The 26,360-nt window shown below is 44.0% G+C and overlaps 1 protein-coding gene across 2 annotated transcripts in view; it reads right to left on the reverse strand.

The window, feature by feature from the left end:
- The window catches only part of GABPA (GA binding protein transcription factor subunit alpha), a 261,838-nt gene that overhangs the window by 92,989 nt on the left and 142,489 nt on the right, over positions 1-26,360 (reverse strand). For both annotated transcript variants that reach the window (XM_069204087.1, XM_069204086.1), the window contains 2 exons: positions 11,659-11,904; positions 9,798-9,992 (listed from right to left, as the gene is read on the reverse strand). In XM_069204087.1, coding sequence (XP_069060188.1) covers positions 9,798-9,992; positions 11,659-11,904 — 441 coding nt within the window. The remainder of the gene's footprint in view (positions 1-9,797; positions 9,993-11,658; positions 11,905-26,360) is intronic.

Genomic DNA, 26,360 nt, shown 5'->3' on the forward strand with positions numbered 1-26,360 from the left:
TTTACATTTAACTCTGTCAAAGAGTTTCTTCATATCTAGAATTCTTTTGTCTAGTGTGGCAAAATGATCACACTTTGCCTGGTATCTAATGAAGCTGGTGTATCCTCCCTGCAAAATACAACTCTAGTATTCATACATAGAAATACTGTGTTCATCACCCTGGGCCCAGCCCCCGGAGGGGGCAGAAAAAACAAATGCTTTGTACACAATCTCCTAAGAAACATTTCAAATGTCTACTAGACGAACACATTTTGCATCAAATCTTTCAGAAATAACAATTCTTGGTCCCTACATGTGTACCTGCATCCTCAGGAAATGAATATTTAAACATGAACACTTCCACATCTACAACTCAGAAGGCAGGAATATCATAAAACAGTCAAAGGGTTGAGAACTATTTCTGCAGCTTGTACTGGCTACCAGATACTTTAAAGAGGATTTTAAAATAGGCATTGCCAGATAAGCAAGTTTGCCAAATCTCCTTCCATAAACATTGTGATTTTATTTTTCAAACATGTTGCAATTTATTAGATCACAGGAAGTCTGGATTTCTGCAACTCTTGTATTGTAAAAAGGAATTGTATGGGAGTAAAATCTTCCAATTTCTTCCTCGTAAAGATCAGAATGCGGCAACAGTCATCCATTAAATACAATGCATAAGAAAAGGGAAGAAGAGTGGGCACAATCTTTAGTTAACATTTGATGGAAAGCAATGGAAGATAACCTCCAGAGAGATCTGTAAATGTCATGATGAGGGTGGCTTCTAGAACTGATGCTATTTCAAGAGGCATTATAAGAGGAGAGCAAGTACACCTCTAGGTTTCATAGGGTGAAGATAAAACCTGACCTGAATCCACAAACAAGGGTTGCCTCTGAAGCCTGTCTACCATATGGTTTTAACAAAGTATATAAAGATCTTCACCCATGGTGATTATCTCACCTGACTGGTACCTGTTGTTGAGATACTTTGGCTCATGCTCCGTTTCAAGGGTAATGGGATCACATACTCAGCTAAATATCTGATGAACCCTAAACTTATTCCGAAGAGTGTAGGCAACCACTGAAACAAGAAAGGATTATTATAATGAAATCTCTCCCATTTCCGGCTGTATGTATGGAAGTCACAGGGCAGCTTTCCTCATTGAGTGAGCTTAAGGTTACTTCCAATTCATGTTCCCCACATTGTACATCTGAAATAACCTAGTAGTTATTCCATTCATCAGGAAAAGGATTAAGTGCCACATCCATGTTGCCTATGATGAGCCATTAAAAAGTTATTTAGTTGTAATCCTATCTCTCAATAAAGTGTACTCTATATGCATTGTTAAAAAGTAAAATTTCTCTGCCTAGATTAATTACAAAACACATTTCAAATCTAACTCCTTAGAACAAGGTGTTCAGTCACCAGCACCTGCATGTCCAGTCTAGAAGAGCTGACGCAAACACTTTCAAGTGAGGCAAGTTCCTAATCTGGTGTTTGGAGAAGTGAACTAAAATGAGAAGGTGCCAAAAAGAAGCCACCCTCCCTTATTTTATTTAAAAAAATAAAATGAATAAAAAAAAAAAAAAAAGGAAATGTAAACCAAATTTTGTCAAACTGCAAAAAGCCCTTTTTTGCCACATTTTCACATAGTCAGCGACTGAAGATTTCCTACAATAAAAACATTCTGCTTCACCATGGAAGAACACAGTATTGTCAAAAATATCTTGGCCACCATCTGAGGGCATGCACAAGAGAGTACTACAATATCTTGTGGAAGGCAGCCTTTCCACAGCCATAACATTGCTTGTGAAGACGAGCGAGTTTGAGGCTTTCTACAACCATTGTAAAAATGTGGTAATGCTGTAGCTTTAATTGTTTGCAAATACCATCTCTTTCCAAATCCTCCCTCTACAGCTAAGAGGTCTAATCGTACTGTGTATGTTAAGAGGACCCTGCTGTAATATTTGATTAAAGAAAGGTGAAGACTCAAATCAAAACAACTCTTTGCTAACTTAGGGCTCACTCGTCAAAATACAGATCAAATCCTGAATTGATACAAGCTACCAAAAGGTTAACTGATATCTCCTGGAGAAGCTACATTTAAAAAACAAACAACCCACCTCCTCTATGTAAATCAGGCAAACAGAAGAACGCTTACAGGAGGGATCCTCAGAGCCTGTCCCAAAAATGATAAGACACTGTTTCCCCCGCCCCCCTGCGCCCCTCCCCCCAAATTGCAGGGTCAACACTCCTCTTTTCCATGTAAAAACACAATCCCTATAGCACTGTTTCCTTTAACCCCTCGAGTGCCGTGGTCGGGCTGGGCTCACCCTCAGCCGCCATGTGCCGAGGACGAGCCCAGTTCATCCTGCACCCAGCCCACTAGCGCTTCCCCCATAGGCCTCACACCCACAAAAATACACCCTCCCCCCCCCCCCCCCAATCGGAAATCACTTCCCCTTCCACACTCCACGCAGCAATCTGATGACGTCAGCGTACTCACAACAAAGCAAATGTGTAGGAAGTTGGCTCTGTATGCACTATTTCAAAGTAAGGAATAGTATGCACAGAGTCCAAGGGTTCCCCTTAGAGGTAAGATAGTGGCAAAAAGAGAGAATACTAATGCTCTATTTTGTGGTAGTGAGGTCGAGCAGTAGGCTTATCAAAGGAGTAGTGTTAAGCATTTGTTGTACATACACACAGGCAATAAATGAGGAACACACACTCAGAGACAAATCCAGCCAATAGGTTTTGTTATAGAAAAATATCTTTTCTAAGTTTATTTTAAGAACCACAGGTTCAAATTCTACATGTAATATCTCATTTGAAAGGTATTGCAGGTAAGTACTTTTGGAACTTTGAATAGTTACAATAGCATATATACTTTTCACATAAAACACAAATAGCTGTTTTAAAAGTGGACAGGGGGGAGGTAAGTTATTGTTAGTTTTATCAGGTAAGTAAATCACTTACAAGTCTCAGATTTGGGTCCAAGGTAGCCCACCGTTGGGGGTTCAGAGCGACCCCAAAGTTACCACACCAGCAGCTCAGTGCCGGTCAGGTGCTGAGGTCAAAGAGGTGCCCAAAACACATAGGCTTCAATGGAGAGAAGGGGGTGCCCCGGTTCCAGTCTGCCAGCAGGTAAGTTCCCGTGTCTTCGGATGGCAGACCAGGGGGGTTTTGTAGGGCACCGGGGGGGAGGGGGGGGGGGGGGGGGGGGGGGGGACACAAGTCAGCACAAAAAGTACACCCTCAGCAGCGCAGGGGCGGCCGGGTGCAGTGTGCAAACATGCGTCGGGTTTTCAATGGTTTTCAATGAGAGACCAAGGGGTCTCTTCAGCGGTGCAGGCAGGCAAGGGGGGGGCTCCTCGGGGTAGCCACCACCTGGGCAAGGGAGAGGGCCTCCTGGGGGTCACTCCTGCACAGAAGTTCCGTTCCTTCAGGTGCTGGGGGTTGCGGGTGCAGGGTCTTTTCCAGCAGTCGGGACTTTAGGTTCAGGCAGTCGCGGTCAGGGGGAGCCTCGGGATTCCCTCTGCAGGCGTCGCTGTGGGGGCTCAGGGGGGACAACTTTGGTTACTCACGGTCTTGGAGTCGCCGGAGGGTCCTCCCTGAGGTGTTGGTTCTCCACCAGTCGAGTCGGGGTCGCCGGGTGCAGTGTTGCAAGTCTCACGCTTCTTGCGGGGAGTTGCAGGGGTCTTTAAATCTGCTCCTTTGAAACAAAGTTGCAGTCTTTTGGAGCAGGGCCGCTGTCCTCGGGAGTTCCTGGTCTTTCTTGAAGCAGGGTAGTCCTCTGAGGATTCAGAGGTGGCTGGTCCTTTGGAAAGCGTCGCTGGAGCAGGTTTCTTTGGAAGGCAGGAGACAGGCCGGTAGGACTGGGGCCAAAGCAGTTGGTGTCTTCTGTTCTTCCTCTGCAGGGGTTTTTCAGCTCAGCAGTATTCTTCTTCTAGGTTTCAGGAATCTAAATTCTTAGGTTCAGGGGAGCCCTTAAATACTAAATTTAAGGGCGTGTTTAGGTCTGGGGGGTTAGTAGCCAATGGCTACTAGCCCTGAGGGTGGGTACACCCTCTTTGTGCCTCCTTCCAAGGGGAGGGGGGTCACATTCCTATTCCTATTGGGGGAATCCTCCTTCTACAAGATGGAGGATTTCTAAAAGTCAGAGTCACCTCAGCTCAGGACACCTTAGGGGCTGTCCTGACTGGCCAGTGACTCCTCCTTGTTTTTCTCATTATCTCTCCTGGACTTGCCGCCAAAAGTGGGGGCTGTGTCCAGGGGGCGGGCATCTCTACTAGCTGGAGTGCCCTGGGGCATTGTAACACAAAGCTTGAGCCTTTGAAGCTCACTGCTAGGTGTTACAGTTCCTGCAGGTGGGGAGGTGTGAAGCACCTCCACCCAGAGCAGGCTTTGTTTCTGTCCTCAGAGAGCACAAAGGCTCTCACCGCATGAGGTCAGAAACTCGTCTCTCAGCAGCAGGCTGGCACAGACCAGTCAGTCCTGCACTGAACAATTGGGTAAAATACAGGGGGCATCTTTAAGATGCACTCTGTGTGCATTTTTTAATAAATCCAACACTAGCATCAGTGTGGGTTTATTATTCTGAGAAGTTTGATACTAAACTTCCCAGTATTCAGTGTAGCCATTATGGAGCTGTGGAGTTAGTTTTTGACAGACTCCCAGGCCATATACTCTTATGGCTACCCTGCACTTACAATGTGTAAGGTTTTGCTTAGACAGTGTAGGGGCATAGTGCTCATGCACATATGCCCTCACCTGTGGTATAGTGCACCCTGCCTTAGGGCTGTAAGGCCTGCTAGAGGGGTGACTTACCTATGCCACAGGCAGTGTGAGGTTGGCATGGCACCCTAAGGGGAGTGCCATGTCGACTTACTCGTTTTGTCCTCACCAGCACACACAAGCTGGCAAGCAGTGTGTCTGTGCTGAGTGAGGGGTCCCTAGGGTGGCATAAGACATGCTGCAGCCCTTAGAGACCTTCCTGGCATCAGGGCCCTTGGTACCAGGGGTACCAGTTACAAGGGACTTACCTGGATGCCAGGGTTGTGCCAATTGTGGAGACAATGGTACATTTTAGGTGAAAGAACACTGGTGCTGGGGCCTGGTTAGCAAGGTCCCAGCACACTTCTCAGTCAAGTCAGCATCAGTATCAGGCAAAAAGTGGGGGGTAACTGCAACAGGGAGCCATTTCTTTACAAAATGGATTCCAGTGCGTTAGGAGACAGGATGTCCAACAGGTGAGCCGTTCTCCTTGATGGGGGGGGAGCAGGAAGGTTTGTAAAGGGGGGGGGGGGGGAGGGGAGGACAGACACAGGGAGAGGAAAAAATGTTTCCTTTCCCCCTGTTCCTGTTTTGAGGGGTCACTCCCCTGGGGGCATATCCGTTCAGATGAAGGGCCTGTTTTAGAGGAGGACATTGATGTGCCAATAGTGCAGAAGTCTGGGGCTTCCCATTGGAAGACCTGACACCTGGATTGCCCCAAACATGGAGCAGCCAAGTTACCTGCTCGTAGTGGGTATTTGCTTCTTTGGATGCTGCATTTTGTTAACAATGCTTTAGCCTTGCCACAAGATCACACTGACTGTGACCGTCTTTTTAGGATTAGGCCTGTCCTTGATTATTTTGTAGATCGTGTTCAGTGGTTTATGTTCCAGGGAAATAAATATCTGTAGATGAGTCTTTGATCCTTTTCAAGGGGAGTTTGGTTTTTAAGCAGTACATTCCTAGCAAGAGGGCACGGTATGGAATTAAATTGTATATGCTGTCAGAAAGTCATACAGGATATGTGTATAATTTCCGGGTCCACACTGGTAGGGATTCCAGTATTGACCCCCCTGGTTGTCCGCCCACTTTTGGAGTTACTGAGAAAATTGTGTGGAAACTTAGTAGACAACTGTTTAACAAAGGTCACCATTTGTATGTAGATAACTTCTACACTGGAGTGCAGTTGTTCAAAGAATTGTTCAGAGTGGACACTGTTGCGTGTGGCACAATTCGCTCTAACTGGAAAGACTATCCAAGGGAGCTTGTCTGTAAAAAACTTGAGGGGACGGTACAGTGCCTTGCGAAATGATGAGCTGCCAGCTCTGAAATCTGCAGACAGAAGGGATGTCTACATGTTAACTACCATACATGATGAGAGTACTTCCCCTGTGGCTGTCTGGGATCACCTGTGTGCATTTTGGACTACAATAAAGCACATGGGTGGTGTTGATAGAGTAGACCAGAGGCTGAAACCTTACGCTGCTATTCGTAAGTCTTACGTTTTGTAAGAGAAGTTGGCCATCCATTTGTTTAATTTAGTAACTTTTAATGCTTTTATTGTGTTCAAGGATTGTTTCCCTGAGTCAAGGATGAAATTTCTTAGTCCGTGATAGAGAGCCTTATTGTGGTGGTACAGACAAGAGTTCCTAGAATAGCAGTGGTGGAGGATGTGGCTAGATTGAAAGATCGCCACTTTCCTAATCACATTCCTCCCACTCCCAAAAAAGACTTTCCCCACAAAGAAATGTAGGGTCTGTGCCCAAAGAGGTATTCGGAGGGAGACTCTGAACTACCGCCCTGATTGTCCTTGTAATTGTAATTAGTTAGTGGTCTCTTTTTTGTTTTAAAAAAAAAAAAAGAAAAAGTGATGGCGGTGTGCGTGGAGTGGCACTTGGCTGGCAGTGTAAATATTTACTTGCTGTTCACCATTGCAACACACTGCTAGCCAAACGCCAGCACACACACTCACATCTGCTTGTGTGATTGCTGTATCAGGAATGTTGTAATGTGCTGGGCCCGCGGCTGGTGGTGTGAAGAGTCTTGTGCATGTCATATATGAAAGGTGTGTGAATTGACTGTAAAGCGGTTGGTGCCTTGACGCGCCTTTACAGCTCACGAGCTGCGAGTCATTGGTTCCGTTTTTTTGCCTTCCCATTACTAACAGTGATGTTCATCTGCTGAACCATCACTAACCCTCATGCCAAATCCAACCAGTATGTGTGGTAAAAATGACTGTGGTAAAAATGACAAAACCTGCTCTGCTGTAATCAACCCGTGACATGCTAGGTGTCTCAGGTGGGACCCCGATGATACAGCATGCCACCAATTGTGTTGGTGGGTGAGGGATCTTCATAACATAACCTAAGTGTGTTTGCTTTCACATTTTTAGCGTTTGGAACATCACAGAAGGACGTGGGCACAGCAAAATGATCTATTGCAACACAACTTGTTTTTCCAAGGTGGGGGAGGGGTCACCTGTGTTTCTGGTCCCCGGTACGGCGGTCATCAAGGGAAACCTACCAAACTCAGACATTTTTAAAAAACTAGACACCTAGAGGAGTCCAGGGATGTGTGGCTTGCATGGATCCCCCAAAATTTTCTTACCCAGATTTCTCTGTAAACCTCAAAATGTGCTTATAAAAGCATATTTTCCTCACTTTTCTTTGTAGGATCACCGCACCGGCACAAATTTCCTACCACTCAGCGTTTCCCTCAGTCTCCCAAGTAAAATGATACCTCACTTGTGTGGGTACCCACAAGCAGAGTCAGTCTAAAAATGTATAAAAGAAAAAATTGTGCTTATCAACTCGCTAGGCTAGCCCCTCAATTTCTACCGGTTTTTGGCCTTTTCCTGTTGCAAGCACCTAGGTCACACACACACAAGTGAGGTATCATTTTTTAATCGGGAGACATGGAAGAACGCTGGGTAGAGGGAAGTTTGTGGCTTTCCTCAGATTCCAGAACTTTCCATCACCAAAATGTGAGGAAAAAGTGTTTTTTTTCACAAATTGACGTTTGCAAAGGAGTCTGGGTAACAGAACCTGGTGAGAGTCCCCCAAGTCACCCCATCTTGGATTCCCCTAGGTGTCTAGTTTTCAAAAAGGTGCAGGTTTGGTAGATTTCCCTAGGTGCCGGCTGAGCTAGAGGCCAAAATCCACAGCTAGGCACATTGCAAAAAACAGCTCGGTTTCCTTTGGGAAAATGTGATGTGTCCACGTTGTGTTTTGGGGCATTTGCCGCAGGCGCTAGGCCTAACCACACAAGTGAGGTACCATTTTTATCGGGAGACTTGGGGGAACGCTGGGTGGAAGGAAATTTGTAGCTCCTCTCAGATTCCATAACTTTCTGTCACCAAAATGTGAGGAAAAAATGTTGGTTTAGCCAAATTTTGAGGTTTGCAAAGGATTCTGGGTAACAGAACCTGGTGAGAGCCCACAAGTCGCCCCTTCTTGGATTCCCCTAGGTGTCTACTTTTTAAAAATACACAGGTTTGTTAGGTTTCCCTAGGTGCTGGCTGAGCCAGAGATCAAAATATACAGCTAGGCACTTTCCAAAAAATACATTAGTTTTCAATGTAAAAATGTGATGCGTCTTTGTTGCGTTTCCTGTCGCGGGCATTAGGCCTACCCATGCAAGGGAGGTACCATTTTAAATCAGAAGACTTGGGGGGGGGGGGGGGGGGGGGGGGGGGGGGGGGGGTAACAGAATAGCAGAACAAGTGTTATTGCTCCTTGTCTTTCTCTACGCTTTTTCCATCCAAATGTAAAACAGTGTGTAAAAAATACATCTATTTGAGAAATGCGCTGTAATTCACATGGTAGTATGGGACCCCGGAATTCAGAGATGTGCAAATAACCACTGCTTCTCAACACCTTATCTTGTGCCCATTTTGGAAATTCAAAGGTTTTCTTGATACCTTTTTTTCCACTCTTTGTATTTCACCAAAGGAATTGCTGTATTCCTGGTATAGAATGAAAACCCATTGCAGGGTAAAGCTCATTTATCAGCTCTGGGTAGCTAGGGTTCTTGATGAACCCACAAGCCCTATATATCCCCACAACCAGAAGAATCTAGCAGACGTTAACAGTATATTGCTTTTAAAAATCTGACATCACAGGAAAAAGTTAGAGTAAAACGTGAAGAAAAATTGCTGTTTTTTCACCTCAATTTCAATATTTTTTTATTTTCTGCAGGAAAACCTTGTAGGATCTGCACAAATTACCCCTTGATAAATCCAGAATGTTGTCTACTTTTCTGAAATGTTTAGGTTTCTGGGATCCAGCATTGGTTTTACACACATTTCTGTCACTAACTGGAGGAGGCTGAAAGCACACACAAAAACATAGTAACAATGGGGTATGCCCCAGTAAAATGCCAAAATTGTGTTGAGAAATGGGGTTTCCTGATTCAAGTCTGCCTGTTCCTGAAAGCTGGAAAGATTGTGATTTTAGCACCGCAAACCCTTTGTTGATGCCATTTTCAGGAGGAAAAAAAAAAAAAAAAAAAAAAAAAAACACAAGCCTTCATCTACAGCCCTTTTTCCCCCCATTTAAAAAAATTAAAATAAAAACGAAATTTTCGCTGTATTTTGGCTAATTCTTGGTCTCCTTCAGGGGAACCTACTAACTCTGGGTACCTCTAGAATCCCTGGGATGTTTGAAAAAAAAAAAAAGATGCAAATTTGGCGTGGGTAGCTTATGTGGACAATAAGTTATGAGGGCCTAAGTGCGAACTGCCCCAAATAGTCAAAAAAGGCCTGGCAGCAAAGAGGTCAGGTATATTTGTTTTGAAGAGGTTTGTAAATAAAAAAAAATAAAAAATCTATTCTCATCTGTGAAAATGTTAAAATGTCACCTCCTTATTTTGAAATACAAATGGTGTTTTAAGTGATTTTCAACTTCATACCCTCATTGCATGACAAAAAAATGTCAACAAACTCAGATAAATACCAAAACTACACCGTCAGATTAACACAACAGAATATCTTCCTGTCCTTAACATAATCTTTCCACATGCGTAGGTATGTTGTGAGATTACTTACACTTTCGAAGAAGCTCTAAGTGGCTCCACAGAATTTCTCCTCGTGGTACCCTCTGGAAAAAGTCTTCTTGGCTGAGTTCACAAAGGTCCCGTCCTGGCATGGTCAGGGTACTGATGTCTATTTCATCCATGCCAAATTCTTTGATCACCCACACTACCCAGTGGAGGACTTGGTCTGTGGACCACTGTACTGGATCTATAGCCAACAGAAAGGGAGAATGTCAAACAAACACGGTCAGAAACCCATATGCAACATATTTTGCTCAATGGTAAATATGCACAAAATAGTGTGGTCCGTTCAAGTTACTTGATTACTGTGTTTTGATACTGGGTAGTTAGTTTTCTTTTTACTGTGAAGTAGATAAAACAGCATCAAGGAACACAGTTCACAACTGCATCACTGTTGCCTTTTCTTGAGTTGAATTTACCAACAGGATACAGATATGGGGAAGGGCTTGCAGTAGATACTGATAGAGTAGTCGGGCAGGATTGCTTATATTGAGGGGTGGGGTGAAAAGTGATGTCAAACAAGGGAGTGGGAATGTGAGATGCATAGTGGGTGGTTTGACTGACAACCAGTGGTAGGAAAAGTTTTACAGAAATCAAATCACCCCTGTATTATGAACACTTAAAATCCAAGCTGTAGGCGGAACCACTGAGCATGCTCAGCATACAGGATGTCCGCACAAGTAGCCTTTGAGAGGGAGCCCACGCAATCCTCTACAATTTCAGCAGGCTGCCTGAGTTAACCGTTAACCTATCACAGCTCCCTGATGCAAACTGAGTGAAAATATCTGCAATGTCAGCAAACATTCCTGGCGCAAAAAAACCAGGCCATCATCCTCCACACCCACCCATGTTTTTATCCGTGTAGTAAATGTAAGGTGATAGCATCTTCCTCTCCATCACCAAAATCTTCTTTCCCTTCTCCCATCTTGTCCAGTAAGCTTGTAAAATTACAGTGACTATCTGTGGTGTCATCTATGGTTATCAACTAGGTGACTAGCTTTTCTCAGGCATTTGGAAGTTACTGTTTCTTGCATTACCCCAACCCTCCCCAGCTCTTTGTTAAGGCCAATGTTTCGTGTTATGCCCTAATTTTCTAAATTTACTTTTCTTTTTAATGATCCTTGCTAACTTTGCTCTCATAATGCATCATGTCACCAACTTCAAACTCCCAACAAGCCACGTTCCTTGCTTCCAACTTCCTCATTGCACTGGACTGATTTCCAATTCTCTTCATTTCGTGATTTCTGCAGAAAGATTTAGCACATTAGCGCATTTTACCTAAGATGAATTCTTAGCAACAGTCCCAGAATGGATTGTCATGATAAAATGTCAGCCGTGTATGCTTTATTTGCCTAGAGATCTATTAAGGTAAGATAAAGTAACCACTTTTAACATTTCAGATGCCTCCTCGATTAAATTCCCTCCAGTCCTGCTCTACTTATTTTCATTATCGCTGATGCTAAAACTATATGAACAGTTTTGTATATATTGCACGAAATCTTTTCTTCAGAACTCTTACTGCCTCAACTTGTACTTCACTTCATACTAGTGTGTTTCATTGTTTAATAGCTTATATTGTCTTGATACTACGTAAAGTGCATCGACATCCCAATAGAAAATAAACAAATCCACTATGACTTTTACCAGTCTTGAATACGGATTTTCACTTCAGAGAAAACCAACTGCTAAGGTGTATGTAAGAGAATGAAATGGCCCATCAAGCACAAGCCCTATAAGGCTGATCAGCCTCATAAATGATAAAATCCCAGCATAGAAAACTGAAATGAAACTATTTCCAAACATCTGCAAAACTAAATAACTCAAAAGGAACTAGACTGGCATTGCTTGTTTACCGTAAGGTATTCCAAGGCGTTCTTGTTCCTTCCGATAGCCTTCAAGTGCTGCAGCCCATCGCGTGACTTGCTCAGACGTTTCATCAGATATTGTTGTAATATGTTTTGTGCCATCCAGAGTTATAACTTGAGTTTCTTCCACAAGCTGAGCTTCAGCTCCTCCATGGTGGGCATCAGGGTCAATGACTACTTCAACTGTGTCAACTGGTTTTACAATCTCAAGTATGTTTAGCTTTGGTTCCATCCCTAAACAGAAAAAAGTAGTCAATAACAAAATTACCAATGAACGTATGCTGCAAGTGAGGCTTCAATTTTGTTTTTCTGTTTTTTTAGGTTGTTAAATGAACGCATGCACTACTTTGCAAGCAGTGCAACAAGGCATTAGGTTGCAGCATTTGAACACTCAAACTGTTAGTGGAGGAATTAATTATTAAACCTATTGAGAAAAAATAGTTTTGGAAGAGACTGGAGATCATACTCAGGATGTACAATTAATGTTTTGGCCTTGGGGACTGCTAAGAGAACACAGATTCAAATATGCAGAAGAAAACTTTACTTACCTGTAAGAAAGTTGCTCCAAGACAGGAAAATTTTCTGAGTTCATGAACACTAAAAATCTAATTTCTGCAACAAAACTACACCATGCTTAACTGTTTAGCATCTTCTTTACTTTGTACTACGCCACTAAAAATTATAAAAAAAAAAAAATCCAGTGACCTCTAAACGTTGCTTATGCAACTTAATGTGGCTGAAATATATTAATTCAATTACAAATGGAGAAAAAACTGAGAAACAGCTAGATAGGCATACAGAAACATCAGTAAATAAACTGAAGTACAGACGAACAGACTGCTGCCCATGATCAGAACAATAGTGCACTGAGACCAAAAGGGGTTTATGCCACAAATGGCACTCTATCGCCTGCAATGCCTTCAAACAGCAAAGGCAATGTTTGCTGGGGAACGGGACGACGGAGCCTTGGTGTCCCTATACTCTAAGAAGGCCTTCGACTTAGTCTGCCGGGAATTCCTTCTCCCGAGTGTAGGAGTGATTGAATTTTGGCCTGTGTTTCAGGCGCCCGCATAGCGCCATTGTACTCTAAACCGAGAGCTAGGGTCAATAAAGAATTGTTCCCCGCATTTGCTATTTAACGTGAAACGCAGCAGGAGTGTCCCTCCCACCCTCTCCTGTTCTCTCTAATCATGAAACCGCTAGCTGAAAGGATTGGGTGTGACGCTCAGCTAAGTGGCTTTCACTGGCCCCTGAAATAGAAGACAGAATTTCACTCCATGCTGACAACGCCGTAGCCTATATAGGAAACCCTTAAATCTTCCTAAACCACTTGTTGCATATGCTCTAAATCTACGCAGACGTATCCTGCCTCACAGTGAAATGGTACAAGTCCACAACCTTGAACTAGACCGCAGGACGACATATGCAGCACCACAACCCTTCAGTGGGCAGACCAGCACTTTACGTAGCTTGGTATGTATATGACCCACACCAGACAGAACGCATGGGATATGAATATCCACCCCTAGTCGCTTGCGTTAAGCGGAACATGGATACTTGTTATAAACTAAACATAGCAGGCCGAAGGACCTTATTCAAGAGGACCTCGCTCTCCTGAATACTATACACTTTACAAAACTACCCACTATGTTCCTTGAAAACCTTCAGGCGGTGATAGGGAAATTCCTAAGGAAAGGGGGGGGGACACTATGATGGGGGTTGGTTATTGCAGACTTCCAACTATACTGCCGGGCCAGCCAAATTCACCCAATCAACAACTGGCAGTTTCCAGACCACAGGGACCCTACAATAGCAGTAAAACACCAGAACCTTGAACAATATAATATGATGAACCTTCTATATGGACCAGTTAATCATACAGACTCACACCTCCCCCCAACCGCGACATCCATAGCCTGTTGTCATCAGGCACGGAGATGGATCAAATAATATCGGGTGCTAGCTGGGGAAACAACTTTGTTTTCAGGACATGGCTACAACACACAGCAAAGCTAAAAGGCTTTCGGGTCTGGGACACTATAGACATCTCCAAACTAAGGGATATATGGGAGGGCAACTCAATATGCACATTCCAGCACCCTGAAGACACATACTGCATGCACAAAACAGAATTCTATCTCTACTTGCAAATACAATATGCCCTTGAGCAACAGCGCTGTAACGTGCAGGCCACCCCAGACCACAATCCCCTAGAGGCTCATGTCACACTTTCATCCTTGGGGGAAAACCAAGGGGGTTTCAATTGTAAATAGGACACAAGTTAATAACACCCCTGACTCCATGACAGCAGTGGGAGCGATGACAGGGTGTCGTGAGTACACTGGAGGAGGAGAATTGGTTAGAGCCAAGGATATAAAGAAGCAAGGAAGCTAGGTACTGACACACAATTCTGGCAGGCGGAATGTATGCAGTAATGCTTTCTAAGTATGCACCAACCTGGAGGTTAGGTTGTTGCTCTGCGTACATTTGCAACTTAAACTTTCTAATTAAAGCTGCAGTAACTGTATTTCCCTCGGTTAAATATGCTTCAGGTTTACCCTGAAATTAACCATAAGCTTTCTAATAGCACAATAAGAATAACAGTCCCTCTGAATAAATAATAAGTAGATGTATAGGGCAATACCTAAATGAAGAGGTTTTGAATGCAAAGAGTCAGTTGTTTTCAGCATCTTCAATAATACAACAACTGGTCTGCAATAAAATAGCAGCAGAGATCTAGATTGGTTAATATAAAGGTCTGACATTACTCTGAGTAGAAAGGAAGGATGAGCTCGCTCTAAGAAACAATTTACTATTTTGAAAGATTGGCACAGAACTTATTGAAACTATAATTGTTATTTTCTATTCTAACTGTTATGCAGTGGACGTAAGCAGTGGTTCAAGTGAGAGCAAATTGAATTCTGCCAGTATTAGATTCAACACTGAAGGAGAATGGATACACTGGTAGATAGAACTTAAACCCTTGTAGGAAATATTTATTTTCCTACAAGGGTCCGCAACGGTTTGGAAAACATGTATTAAATATAGATACACATGTCACTCACACACACACACACACAGATACATATTCACTGAATACATTACAGTTAGGCGCAATAACAAAATCTGCTTTTGTGGAAAAACAAGTTAGAAACTCACTGAGGAAAAAAAGAAAAAAAAAAAAAAAAGAAATACGTTAAAGTAATGTTATAGTTAGGTGAATTTGCCAGCGACATTGTTTTTAACTAAAGAAAACACAGAAAACACCAGTTATAATTAGCGGGGCTAACTATAACTTGCGCCCCTGCAATGCACTGCTTATGACCTCACATGACATCACTCAAGACATGTTCTATGACCTCATTTATGGCAGCACTGATGACATCTCAAATTACATCATTGATGACCCCCCTCTCTCACCCCCAAACGTTGTTAAATTTCAGCCAACAGGGGTGGCTCCCTAGGGCCTTTTGAGGCTTGGGGAAGGGAGCTGGGTGGCCCCTGTCCCCATATAAATTTATTTTGGCCCCAAGGTTTGTCTACCTAGGGCCTCTGAAAGCATGGGGGGGGGGGGGGGTTGGGCACATGCATTTCTCTCCCATATAAACAAACCTCTGGAAGCTCCCTTTATAAATACAGCCCTGGGGGGAAGCTCACCAGGGAGTAAACATTATAAAGGCAGCCTGGCTTTCATTTTACTCCTACACCCTCCCCCCTCCCCACACCTGAAATCCTGCAGAAGTCCCACAGGATGGCGGCTTTTTTTGCTGATATTTTTGGCCCTGGAGGTTCGGTCTGTGGCCCAACCATGGGGCTTGGGAGGGTTTCAGGGTAGCCTACCCTGCCCCCATATATTATTATATTTTTCCAACTTTGGGACAGGGGACTAATTTCCAGAGTCCTGCAACGGCTGCCAGCAACACTTTTCTCAAGTTGCCGACAGTCAATCAGAGCGCTCGCTCACAGGTGTCGTATTCCTGCAGCAGCGAGATGGACTTAGGGAAATAAAGCTCTCTGGGCCAAAAAGAACACTATTTTTAAATAACTGCTCTTGCAAAAGTGTCTTGAGATTCACGCAGAGCCAACTGTCCAGATATACAATAATTTTTCCAACCTTAATTTCTCAAAAACTACTGAATGGATTTACACCAAAATCACAAAAAGCACAATCTCTGGACCACGAACTAGCTTGCTGTCGAAATGAATTTTGTATAATTCTGTTCAGTAGTTGCTCCTGTAGCCCATTTAAAAGACGTCTATTGAAAATGCATGAGGATTTTGCATTTTGCCACCGCCCTTTTTTTGTCAGCCCCAGCATGGCAGATCACCTCAAAATCCATGCACGAACTGTGCAAAAATACATATCTTTTTGGAATGTTTTATGCAGATTTGTGAAACAGTGGTAAACTAATAGCAACACAAAAAACGCTTTTCCTATGGAACAACATACATAACTATAACTACCCAGTGGCAATCGGCACCAGGAAATATAAATGTATGACTTAAAATGAAGGCATTTGAAATTGGAGGCTAAAAATGAAATAGGTATCCTTAGCTTGATTTGCAGGAACAACACAGGCAAAAAGCAGAATCCTCAAAAGAAGCACCAGTAGGCAATGACAATTTAAAAAAAAAAAAAAAATAGACCAATGTATTAGGGGCAAAAAAATAATAATGAACAACCAACCACACAAAATGCCATGCTACTAGAGTATAGCATATGGCTTCAAGTTAAAAATTATGAATCCTTTTTGTTTGCGAACTAAATCATAATTTGTGAATGTTTCATGTTTTTTGCATTTCTGTGTATTGTTTTGAGGGTCAATAGGAACCGTTTAAACAAGAGTTCCAACAGTGTTTCAAAAGTCTAAAGGAAAATAACCGATGCTCCTGGAAGCTCACACCCCATACAAAAATGGCACTGAAAAGCTACCAATCACTACCGTGGCTCTATCTATATGCCTGAAAGGGTTTGAGGAGGAAGGGCCCTAGCTGCAAGGCAGTATCGAAGCATGTAATGAACTTAATTGGGCCTGGTTACCTACTGAAAACCCACCATTGATGGAAGAAGGTCCATCAAAATTCTTTGTATCTTTAGACGTGCACCAGTTCATAAAGCAGTGAAATCAAGCACGTTCTCAGCCTCAATGCGTTTATTGTTTCTCAATAGTGTGCACTAGCAGAGTGGATTTTGGTCCTGATGAATCTCTTCACAGTATTCTTTGGGCAGAAACCAGTTGATGTACGACCAGTCTATGATTTTAGATAAATTCCTTTACTAAGTTCAATTTTCCTTGACTCACATTTAAGCAATTCAGTTTAAGATGGGCCTTACATAAAAACAAAAAATAAAAAATTAAAAAGTTGATTAACTAGAGTGTAATGCTGCTCCATGAATAATTGTAGGAGGCTGGCCTGGTTTGTAGTGGTACCAAGGGGTACTTACACTCTGCACCAGGTCCAGTTATCCCTTATTAGTGTAGAAGAGGTGTCTAGCAGCTTAGGCTGATAGAAAATGGTAGCTTAGCAGAGCAGCTTAGGCTGAACTAGGAGACATGCAAAGCTCCCACTATACCACTGGTGTCATATGTACAATATCATAAGAAAACACAATACACAGATATACTAAAAATAAAGGTACTTTATGTTTATGACAATATGCCAAAGTATCTCAGTGAGTACCCTCAGTATGAGGATAGCAAATATACACAAGATATATGTACACAATACCAAAATTATGCAGTAATAGCAATAGAAAACAGTGCAAGCAATGTATAGTCACAATAGATTGCAATGGGAGCACATAGGTATAGGGGCAACACAAACCATATACTCTAGAAGTGGAATGCGAACCACGAATGGACCCCAAACCTATGTGAGCTTGTAGAGGGTCGCTGGGACCCTGAGAAAACAGTGAGGGTTAGAAAAATAGCCCACCCCAAGACCCTGAAAAGTGGGTGCAAAGTGCACCTTAATTCCCCAGAGAGCACAGAAGTCGTGATAGGGGAATTCTGCAAGGAAGACCAACACCAGCAATGCAACAACAATGGATTTCCAGACGAGAGTACCTGTGGAACAAGGGGACCAAGTCCAAGAGTCACACTCAAGTCGTGAGTGGGCAGATGCCCAAGAAATGCCAGCTGAGGGTGCAAAGAAGCTGCCACCGGATGGTAGAAGCTGTGGATTCTGCAAGAACGAAGAGGACTAGGAACTTCCCCTTTGGAGGATGGATGTACCACGTCGTGAAGAAGCTTGCAGAGGTGTTTCCGTGCAGAAAGATCACAAACAAGCCTTACTAGCTGCAAGGGTCGCGGTTAGGGTTTTTGGATGCTGCTGTGGCCCAGGAGGGACCAGGATGTCGCCAATTGCGTGAGGAGACAGAGGGGGCGCCCAGCAAGACAAGGAGCCCACTCAGAAGCAAGCAGCACCCGCAGAAGTGCCGGAACAGGCACTACGAAGAGGAGTGAACCAGAGCTCACCCGAAGTCACAAAAGAAGGTCCCACGACGTCGGAGGACAACTCAGGAGGTCGTGCACTGCAGGTTAGAGTGTCGGGGACCCAGGCTTGGCTGTGCACAAAGGAAATCCTGGAAGAGTGCACAGGAGCCGGAGCAGCTGCAAATCACGCGGTACCCAGCAATGCAGTCTAGCGTGGTGAGGCAAGGACTTACCTCCACCAAACTTGGACTGAAGAGTCACTGGACTGTGGGAGTCACTTGGACAGAGTTGCTGAGTTCCAGGGACCACGCTCGTCGTGCTGAGAGGGGATCCAGAGGACCGGTGATGCAGTCTTTTGTTGCCTGCGGTTGCAGGGGGAAGATTCCGTCGACCCACGGGAGATTTCTTCGGAGCTTCTAGTGCAGAGAGGAGGCAGACTACCCCCACAGCATGCACCACCAGGAAAGCAGACGAGAAGGCGGCTGGATCAGCAATACAAGGTTGCAGTAGTCGTCTTTGCTACTTTGTTGCGGTTTTGCAGGCGTCCAGAGCAGTCAGCGGTCAATTCCTTGGCAGAAGGTGAGGAGAGAGATGCAGAGGAACTCTGATGAGCTCTTGCATTCGTTATCTAAAGAATTCCCCAAAGCAGAGACCCTAAATAGCCAGAAAAGGAGGTTTGGCTACGTAGGAAGGAGGATAGGCTAGCAACACAGGTAAGAGCCTATCAGAAGGAGTCTCTGACGTCACCTGCTGGCACTGGCCACTCAGAGCACTCCAGTGTGCCAGCAGCACTTCTGTTTCCAAGATGGCAGAGGTCTGGAGCACACTGGAGGAGCTCTGGGCACCTCCCAGGGGAGGTGCAGGTCAGGGGAGTGGTCACTCCCCTTTCCTTTGTCCACTTTCGCGCCAGAGCAGGGCTGGGGGATCCCTGAACTGGTGTAGACTGGCTTATGCAGAGATAGGCACCATCTGTGCCCATCAAAGCATTTCCAGAGGCTGGGGGAGGCTACTCCTCCCCAGCCCTGACACCTTTTTCCAAAGGGAGAGGGTGTAACACCCTCTCTCTGAGGAAGTCCTTTGTTCTGCCTTCCTGGGCCAAGCCTGGCTGGACCCCAGGAGGGCAGAAACCTGTCTGAGGGGTTGGCAGCAGCAGCAGCTGCAGTGAAACCCCAGGAAAGGTAGTTTGGCAGTACCCGGGTCTGTGCTAGAGACTCGGGGGATCATGGAATTGTCTCCCCAATGCCAGAATGGCATTGGGGTGACAATTCCATGATCTTAGACATGTTACATGGCCATGTTCGGAGTTACCATTGTGACGCTATACATATGTAGTGACATATGTATAGTGCACGCGTGTAATGGTGTCCCTGCACTCACAAAGTCCGGGGAATTTGCCCTGGACAATGTGGGGGTACCTTGGCTAGTGCCTGGGTGCCCACACACTAAGTAACTTAACACAAAACCTTTACCAGGTAAAGGTTAGACATATAGGTGACTTATAAGTTACTTAAGTGCAGTGGTAAATGGCTGTGAAATAACGTGGACGTTATTTCACTCAGGCTGCAGTGGCAGGCCTGTGTAAGAATTGTCAGAGCTCCCTATGGGTGACAAAAGACATGCTGCAGCCCATAGGGATCTCCTGGAACCCCAATACCCTGGGTACCTCAATACCATATGCTAGGGAATTATAAGGGTGTTCCAGTGTGCCAATGTAACTGGTGAAATTGGTCACTAGCCTGTTAGTGACAATTTGTAAAGAGAGAGCATAACCACTGAGGTTCTGGTTAGCAGAGCCTCAGTGAGACAGTTAGGCATCACACAGGGAACACATACATATAGGTCACAAACTTATGAGCACTGGGGTCCTGGCTAGCAGGGTCCCAGTGACACATAACAAACATACTGAAAACATAGGGTTCTCACTGTGAGCACTGGGCCCTGGCTAGCAGGATCCCAGTGAGACAGTGAAAACACCTGACATACTCACAAACAGGCCAAAAGTGGGGGTAACAAGGCTAGAAAGAGGCTACTTTCTCACAATAATATTGGCAATGATGTAGTGGTCATCTGAAATTGGTCCATTTGGTTTATTTATAAATGTACAGAAAGAGAGAGAGTGCATAAATGTTTCTAACTTCCCGTTTAGAAATGTTTGCTTTAAATAAAGGTCAATATTGTGAGTTAATGTACTAGATCGAACCCTCATGTTTTTACGCTTTGTCTGTTGAGTAACTTATATCCCAAATATTTTTATGGGTCTGTTTGCGATTTGGCTCTTACGGAAGAGCAAGATTTCTGGTTCAGTTTTGGCTTGGATGCAGAATTGTTTTAATGCATGCGACAAGTGAGCAACTTCCCAGGGCCCAACTTTCCAAGGGGCCCACAACAAAGTTATCTTTCTTACTTTTATTTCTACTTTCAAGCCTCTCTCCTACTCTTGACCTATCTCGATAGCTGACTATCTACTTGTCTGCTTCTTAATAATAACTAACTTTCTATATATACCTATCTATTTATTTTAATCTATTTTTTTCATGATAATTTCTCGCTCCCTACCTGCCCTCGCCACTCTTCACACTCTCCCCTTCTCGAAAGTTCACTCTTTGTTACTCTTCATCACAACTCTTCATCACCTCTCTCGCTCTACCTCAACTTTCTCCACTTCACCCTCTCTCACCCTGTATCCTATAGCTTGTCACTCTCCATCTTTACCAATCACATTAATCTCAATCCTTTTCTCCACCTCAATTCTGTATCTACTCACTCAGACTACATCTAGGACACCTGTTTATACCACCACCTACCTCTATCGCTCTCTTCAGCCAGCTGGCTGGCTCTTTTCTTGGATCACACTGAAGTCCTTAATTGTCGTTCCGTGTAGCCCTCCACAAGCATCATCACCACCAGACATACGGACTGCCAGAGTTTGCCGGGATGTGCGCAGCCTGGCATCTCTGATTTTAGGCACTGCTGTGCCTTATGTTCACAATGTGTCCAGTTTCTTAGCAATAAATCTTTACATTAATTGACCTCGATCTCCTGTATGTCTAACTTCACCGTGCTCCTAATTTTTTTTTTGTCTGGTGGTGCCAGAACCCATTTATTTAGGTAAGTGTAGTTTGAGGCTTACGCTTTCGTACTGCAGTCAAGCTTTGTTGGTGCTGTGAGACAGACAGGTTGAGTACCTCTCATCCATACATGAGAAACAGTCTCCCTTATTACACACACTGCTTTGTTCTGCAGAAGCAAGAAGAGAAAAGTCAATCTAGTAAAACAGACTGGCTCTTTCAGACATCTAGGTTTTCACACACACTCATGGAAGTATTCTCTGCACTGCCTTGTCTGTGGCAAGCAACCCACAATACGGTTCCAAAGGAGCAGTTGTGACTAGTAGCATCAAATTCTACACCATGTTCTACTGCTGTCATAAACAAGGAGACTTCATCTAAAGGTTTTTTTGTTGTCACCAAACAGTAGAACTGAAAATATTACAAGGCAATCATACTGGTCATTAACATAGCACACAATCAACTAAGTGATTCATCCAATTAACACAATGGACAACTCGTGATTACAAAACTCAACTGCACTTATTTTATCAACATGTAAAGAATAAATGGCTGAGTCAATCCTGCTGGGATGTGCTCCTTTGATTTACAATCTACAAATAAATCTATGCAAGTGGACAAAACCTACTTTGCTACCTCTCTGAAAAAAGCCCAAAGCTCCGAGCTGAGCATAGATTACAATGCTCTATTCTATGTGAGCACTAGCCACCAGCCGACCAACACTGTAAACCTCCTGCTGGCCCACATTTCCCAAAGAAAAGGCGCACCTGCAGATAATCACTGTCCACTTTGAGATATCATGGAGAAAAATATCCAACATTTTCCTTGTTACCCTGAAATCTCAATCAAGGTCAGAAACATGCACTCACTAGGTCCAGAACTACAACTTTTGCACAGCTTTACTCAGGCTGTCATTACGAGTCTGGCGGTCCTAGGACCGCCGGACTTGCAGCAGCGTTCGGACCACCGCCAGTGCAGCGGTCCGGCCTCCTCATTATGACCGTGGGGAACATGCCACATTCAGACCGCCGGCACTGCCACTTTTTTGCCGGCCAATGGGCTGGCGATGCCGGCAGTCATAATCCGCAGCAGGAGCACTACAAGCAGCGCTGCCCTGTGGATTATGAGTCCCCTCTCTTATGTTCAACACACCTACTTGGTGTGTGTTTGGGGCCTGTGAGTGAGGCTAGAACGAGGTGGTATTGCTTCTCCTATAAACGATGACCTAGTCAAGCATTAACTGCCCCCACTGTAACATTAATCAACACTGTGCAGTGGGTGATGATGCTCTCTTATGCAGGTTGTAATGCACATTTCTGAGTGGGGTGTGGCAGTGCTCCTTAGGTTATAGTTTAATAGGCTGAGGGTGGATGTACTGAGCTATGCGTGTTGGTATCCTGTAGCACTCGCATGGGTGCGCCACACATTGGATAACTGTACAGCACATGGGGGTGCAGTTTGGCACACTCCTTGTATGTGGATCGAGAGTATGTGTGTAGGTTTTATCAAATGATTATGTGTGTTCCTTTTCTCTCTCACTCACGTTTTACCTTTAATGATGGGGGAGGCGAGAAGAGCCGGAATGTTTTATTTACCTTGCCTTAACAAGCAGAAGCTAATACCTCACTTACCTCAGTGTTCCCAAAGCTTTTTGCATTGGTTTAGAAGATGTTTAGAAATGATAAAAATGCCGCTGTTATTTCCTCTCCAAGAAAGATTGGGCAGATTCTGCTAGGGATGGGCTTTCTTGACACTTTGCTGAAGGGCATCAGACTACTATCTGATGCCATACCTTTTCAATAGACACCAGTGTATTCACATGAGCCTTGCCAGGTCCCAAAACAACAATCCCATCACTTGTGGAGTGTCCCAGGGATCCTCTCTTTCTGCTGTCAACTTCAACCTCTAAATTGATCCACTTGGTGCTCTACTCATGGATAACAGCATCACAATTCCCCAATATGCTGAAGACACAATTGTACTCGAGTCTCCTCTGCTTCGGGCATCCAACACGTCAAAGACTGCCTGCATATCATCCCAACCTGGATGGTCGGCACCTAAAAGAAGCTCAGCCAACTGAAGAAAGAATTCATCAGTTACAACAAACAAGAAATAGTACAATCTTGTCAGAGTGACATGAACCTGGTCTGCTTTGAACTCAAACTTTCATTCAATGCCAAGTCATTTGTATGCACCCTGGACAGTAACCTCACCCTCAAGGAAAAAAATTGACAAAAATTACTGATAGCCTGGTACCAGCTCTAAAAGAACATTTCTAGTAAGAATCTTCAGAACTACTGTTTAAGCCCGAGTGCTCTTGCACTCTGCATGGAGTAACACCTAGCTCCATGGCCTCTTAGAAAAACCGCAAGGGCAACCATGTGCTTCAGCAGGTCTCATCAAGGACCTGAAGAAATATGATCACATCATCCTCAGCTTGATGAAACACAATTGTCTCCCTTTGCCAGATTGCAATACATTTAAATTCAGCTGCATCATTTACAAAACCATCAGGACTTTCACCTCCACATATCTTGCAGATAAGCTAAAGATCTCTGGTGGTTCTTGGGACACCTGCAGCCAGGACACCAATGGACTGCAAAATAAGAAGTGTACAAAATAAAAGGTAACAGGTCTTTTCCACCTATGCACCCAGGATGTGGAATGACATGCCCATGTCCACAAGGACTGCTCCAATGCTTCTCCAATTCAGGAAAGAGTTGAAGACTCATCTTTTGAAAGGACACTACATCACAATGCATTCATCGTCCACATCCCAGCAACCCCTTATCACTTGCTGACTTTATGCTTGTCTTTGACCATGTACAGCGCTCCACTGCCTTTTGGGTAGGTTTGCACTGTAGAACTACTCTATACATACCATTCAACAAGCATTTGCAATGCAATAGGTCTCGCATTTACTTGAATAAGGGCTATTGGCATTGGGCTTTTTTTGCTACATTTATTGGTCAACCCTGCCACATAATTTGGTTTTTCTACTGATGGCCTTGAGTTGCGCACTCAACCTAAAAAGACAAACCTGTGGTAAGTCAGTGGCGTAGCCAGCATGTCATGGGCTCTTGTACAAGGAAGGAAATGAGACCAGCCACCTTGCCCCCGTCGCGGTCTGAAAAGTGAAATACATTAATAACCAGAGTTTAGTGGACCCTTTATGCCTCTGGGCCCCAGTGTGCTGCACCAAAGGGAGCTATGCACCTGTTACGATGTCACAAGATATGAAGCACTTCAAAGCCTGGCGTGAGCATTGAAGCAAGTTCAGCAGCCAGAGCGGGGTGGTCAGAAATAAGCCCTGCCTTGTTGTTGAAGTGTTGATGCTCTTCAGTTAACTAAGGGGTTCGCTGCCTCACTAGCGAGGTTTGTTGAAAAGAGCTTGCCCAGAGCCAGAAAGATTTCAAGCAGTGAGTACTTTGAGACAAGCAAACACAGATAATGCGCAACCCTATAAACTGTAAACTATGTGCACAACAGCATTTGTTGAACCCCTTGCCCAGCAAGCACATGATGCAATTGTGTTAGTGAAGTTCTATTTGGATCCAAATAGGAGGACCAGTCGCTGTATGGAGTTAGTGGTTGTATACAAACACAGGTGTATCGCATTAGTAGAGAAGCGAGCAGTAGAGGCGAAATTATTAAAAACAGTTTGCACCGTAACAAAGATTTCGAAGGGGCCTCCTAGCCTCTGTATGTTCAGCTACCCTCCGGAACTTCCATGGATGTTTTATTAACCCCACCCAGCTTGCTGTTTGAGTAAGCTGGCACAGAAGAAAAGAGAACTCTAGCATAGATGGCAGGAGATGCCATGTTTTGTGTGACTCCTGAAAATAGTCTGGGACAACAAGTCCAAGAATTAAATTTAATATTGATTTACATGCCAGCTATGCATACATCACAACTAACGTTGTTAGCTTTAGCTATTCGACTTGACAATTATTGTGCAACATTCTTACAGCACTCACTACACCTATGTGGGACGCCGAGCACTTGCCTATATCAATAGCACCGAATACTGTGTAGGGAAGCGTATTGTCAGTTGTGATGCTATGTCGGGAGTATTTCCATATCCTAAGCGATCACCACAGAGGTGTGGTTATCGTGTTTCAGGGTGCAGCTACGTGTGAGAGAGAGGTGCAGTTTAATATCATCCCCACCTGAGTGTTGCCATATTAATGAAACGGTCATGGTATGTTTTACTTGAAACCTATGCACTGCACGTACTGTAAGGTCCGTGTGTTGTATATACATTGTGCAAGTACACCTCTCTGTTCATGGGTTTAATGGTTTATAAATTTGTTAATATAATTATTTTCATTTGGCTTAAAATGATATTAAATGCAATATACATGGCTTAAATCATATGCATACCTTTTGTAAGAAGTGCTTAAAGTGTAAAATATAAACTGTTGACATTGTCCTTTTCTACAAAGAAAATAACTCTCCTTTCTATTAAGGCTGCAGCCTTTGCAATACAGGACTTCTTTATAACATTGCCAACTTTTTTGTGTCGGAAGCCGGAGGTAGTAAAAATGCTTAATGGCAGATGTTAGTAGATTGTGGTGAATCCAATTTAGTTTTTATGAGGACCTGTCTCCCGTCACCTAGTGAATTTTAACTTACTTAGCTTGCTCTGATTTAGTCCAATTATTTTCTTATTTCTTTTAAGAAGGCAGCCATTGTTTATATTTTATAAAGATGTTTCGATTTACATTATCAGTGCCACTCTGTGAAGGCATCACTAGCAGAATCATAATTGTGATGTACACAGGCATTCACATGTCCCTTTCTCACTTACGTGTGACAGGAACACAATGTACACTTGTTGGGGATTGGTTACATAATTGCCGCCACAAGTCTGCCTCCTTGTCAATTGTTTGGGAACATATCTGTGTCAGGGGTCCTACATGATCTGTAGAAATACATCTCACACAGATAAGCTCATTAGAGGGATTCCTTCCAGAAGCCATCTACACTGCACGTCACCTTGCTGCAGAACTCAGTCTGTGTCACCAAAGAGCCTGACCTAAAGACCTCATTGCACGGTAATGAGGGTTGGGGGCGCTTCTCATGCACGTGGTACTGGCATGTTTGGTTTACCATACTAGCTCTCATTAGGTTAGAGATTAGGTTCTCTTTGCTAGGAATTTTACATCTCATGTTTACTGTAGGA

Source organism: Pleurodeles waltl, chromosome 8 (genome assembly GCF_031143425.1).
Source record: "Pleurodeles waltl isolate 20211129_DDA chromosome 8, aPleWal1.hap1.20221129, whole genome shotgun sequence".
Lineage (NCBI taxonomy): Eukaryota > Metazoa > Chordata > Amphibia > Caudata > Salamandridae > Pleurodeles > Pleurodeles waltl.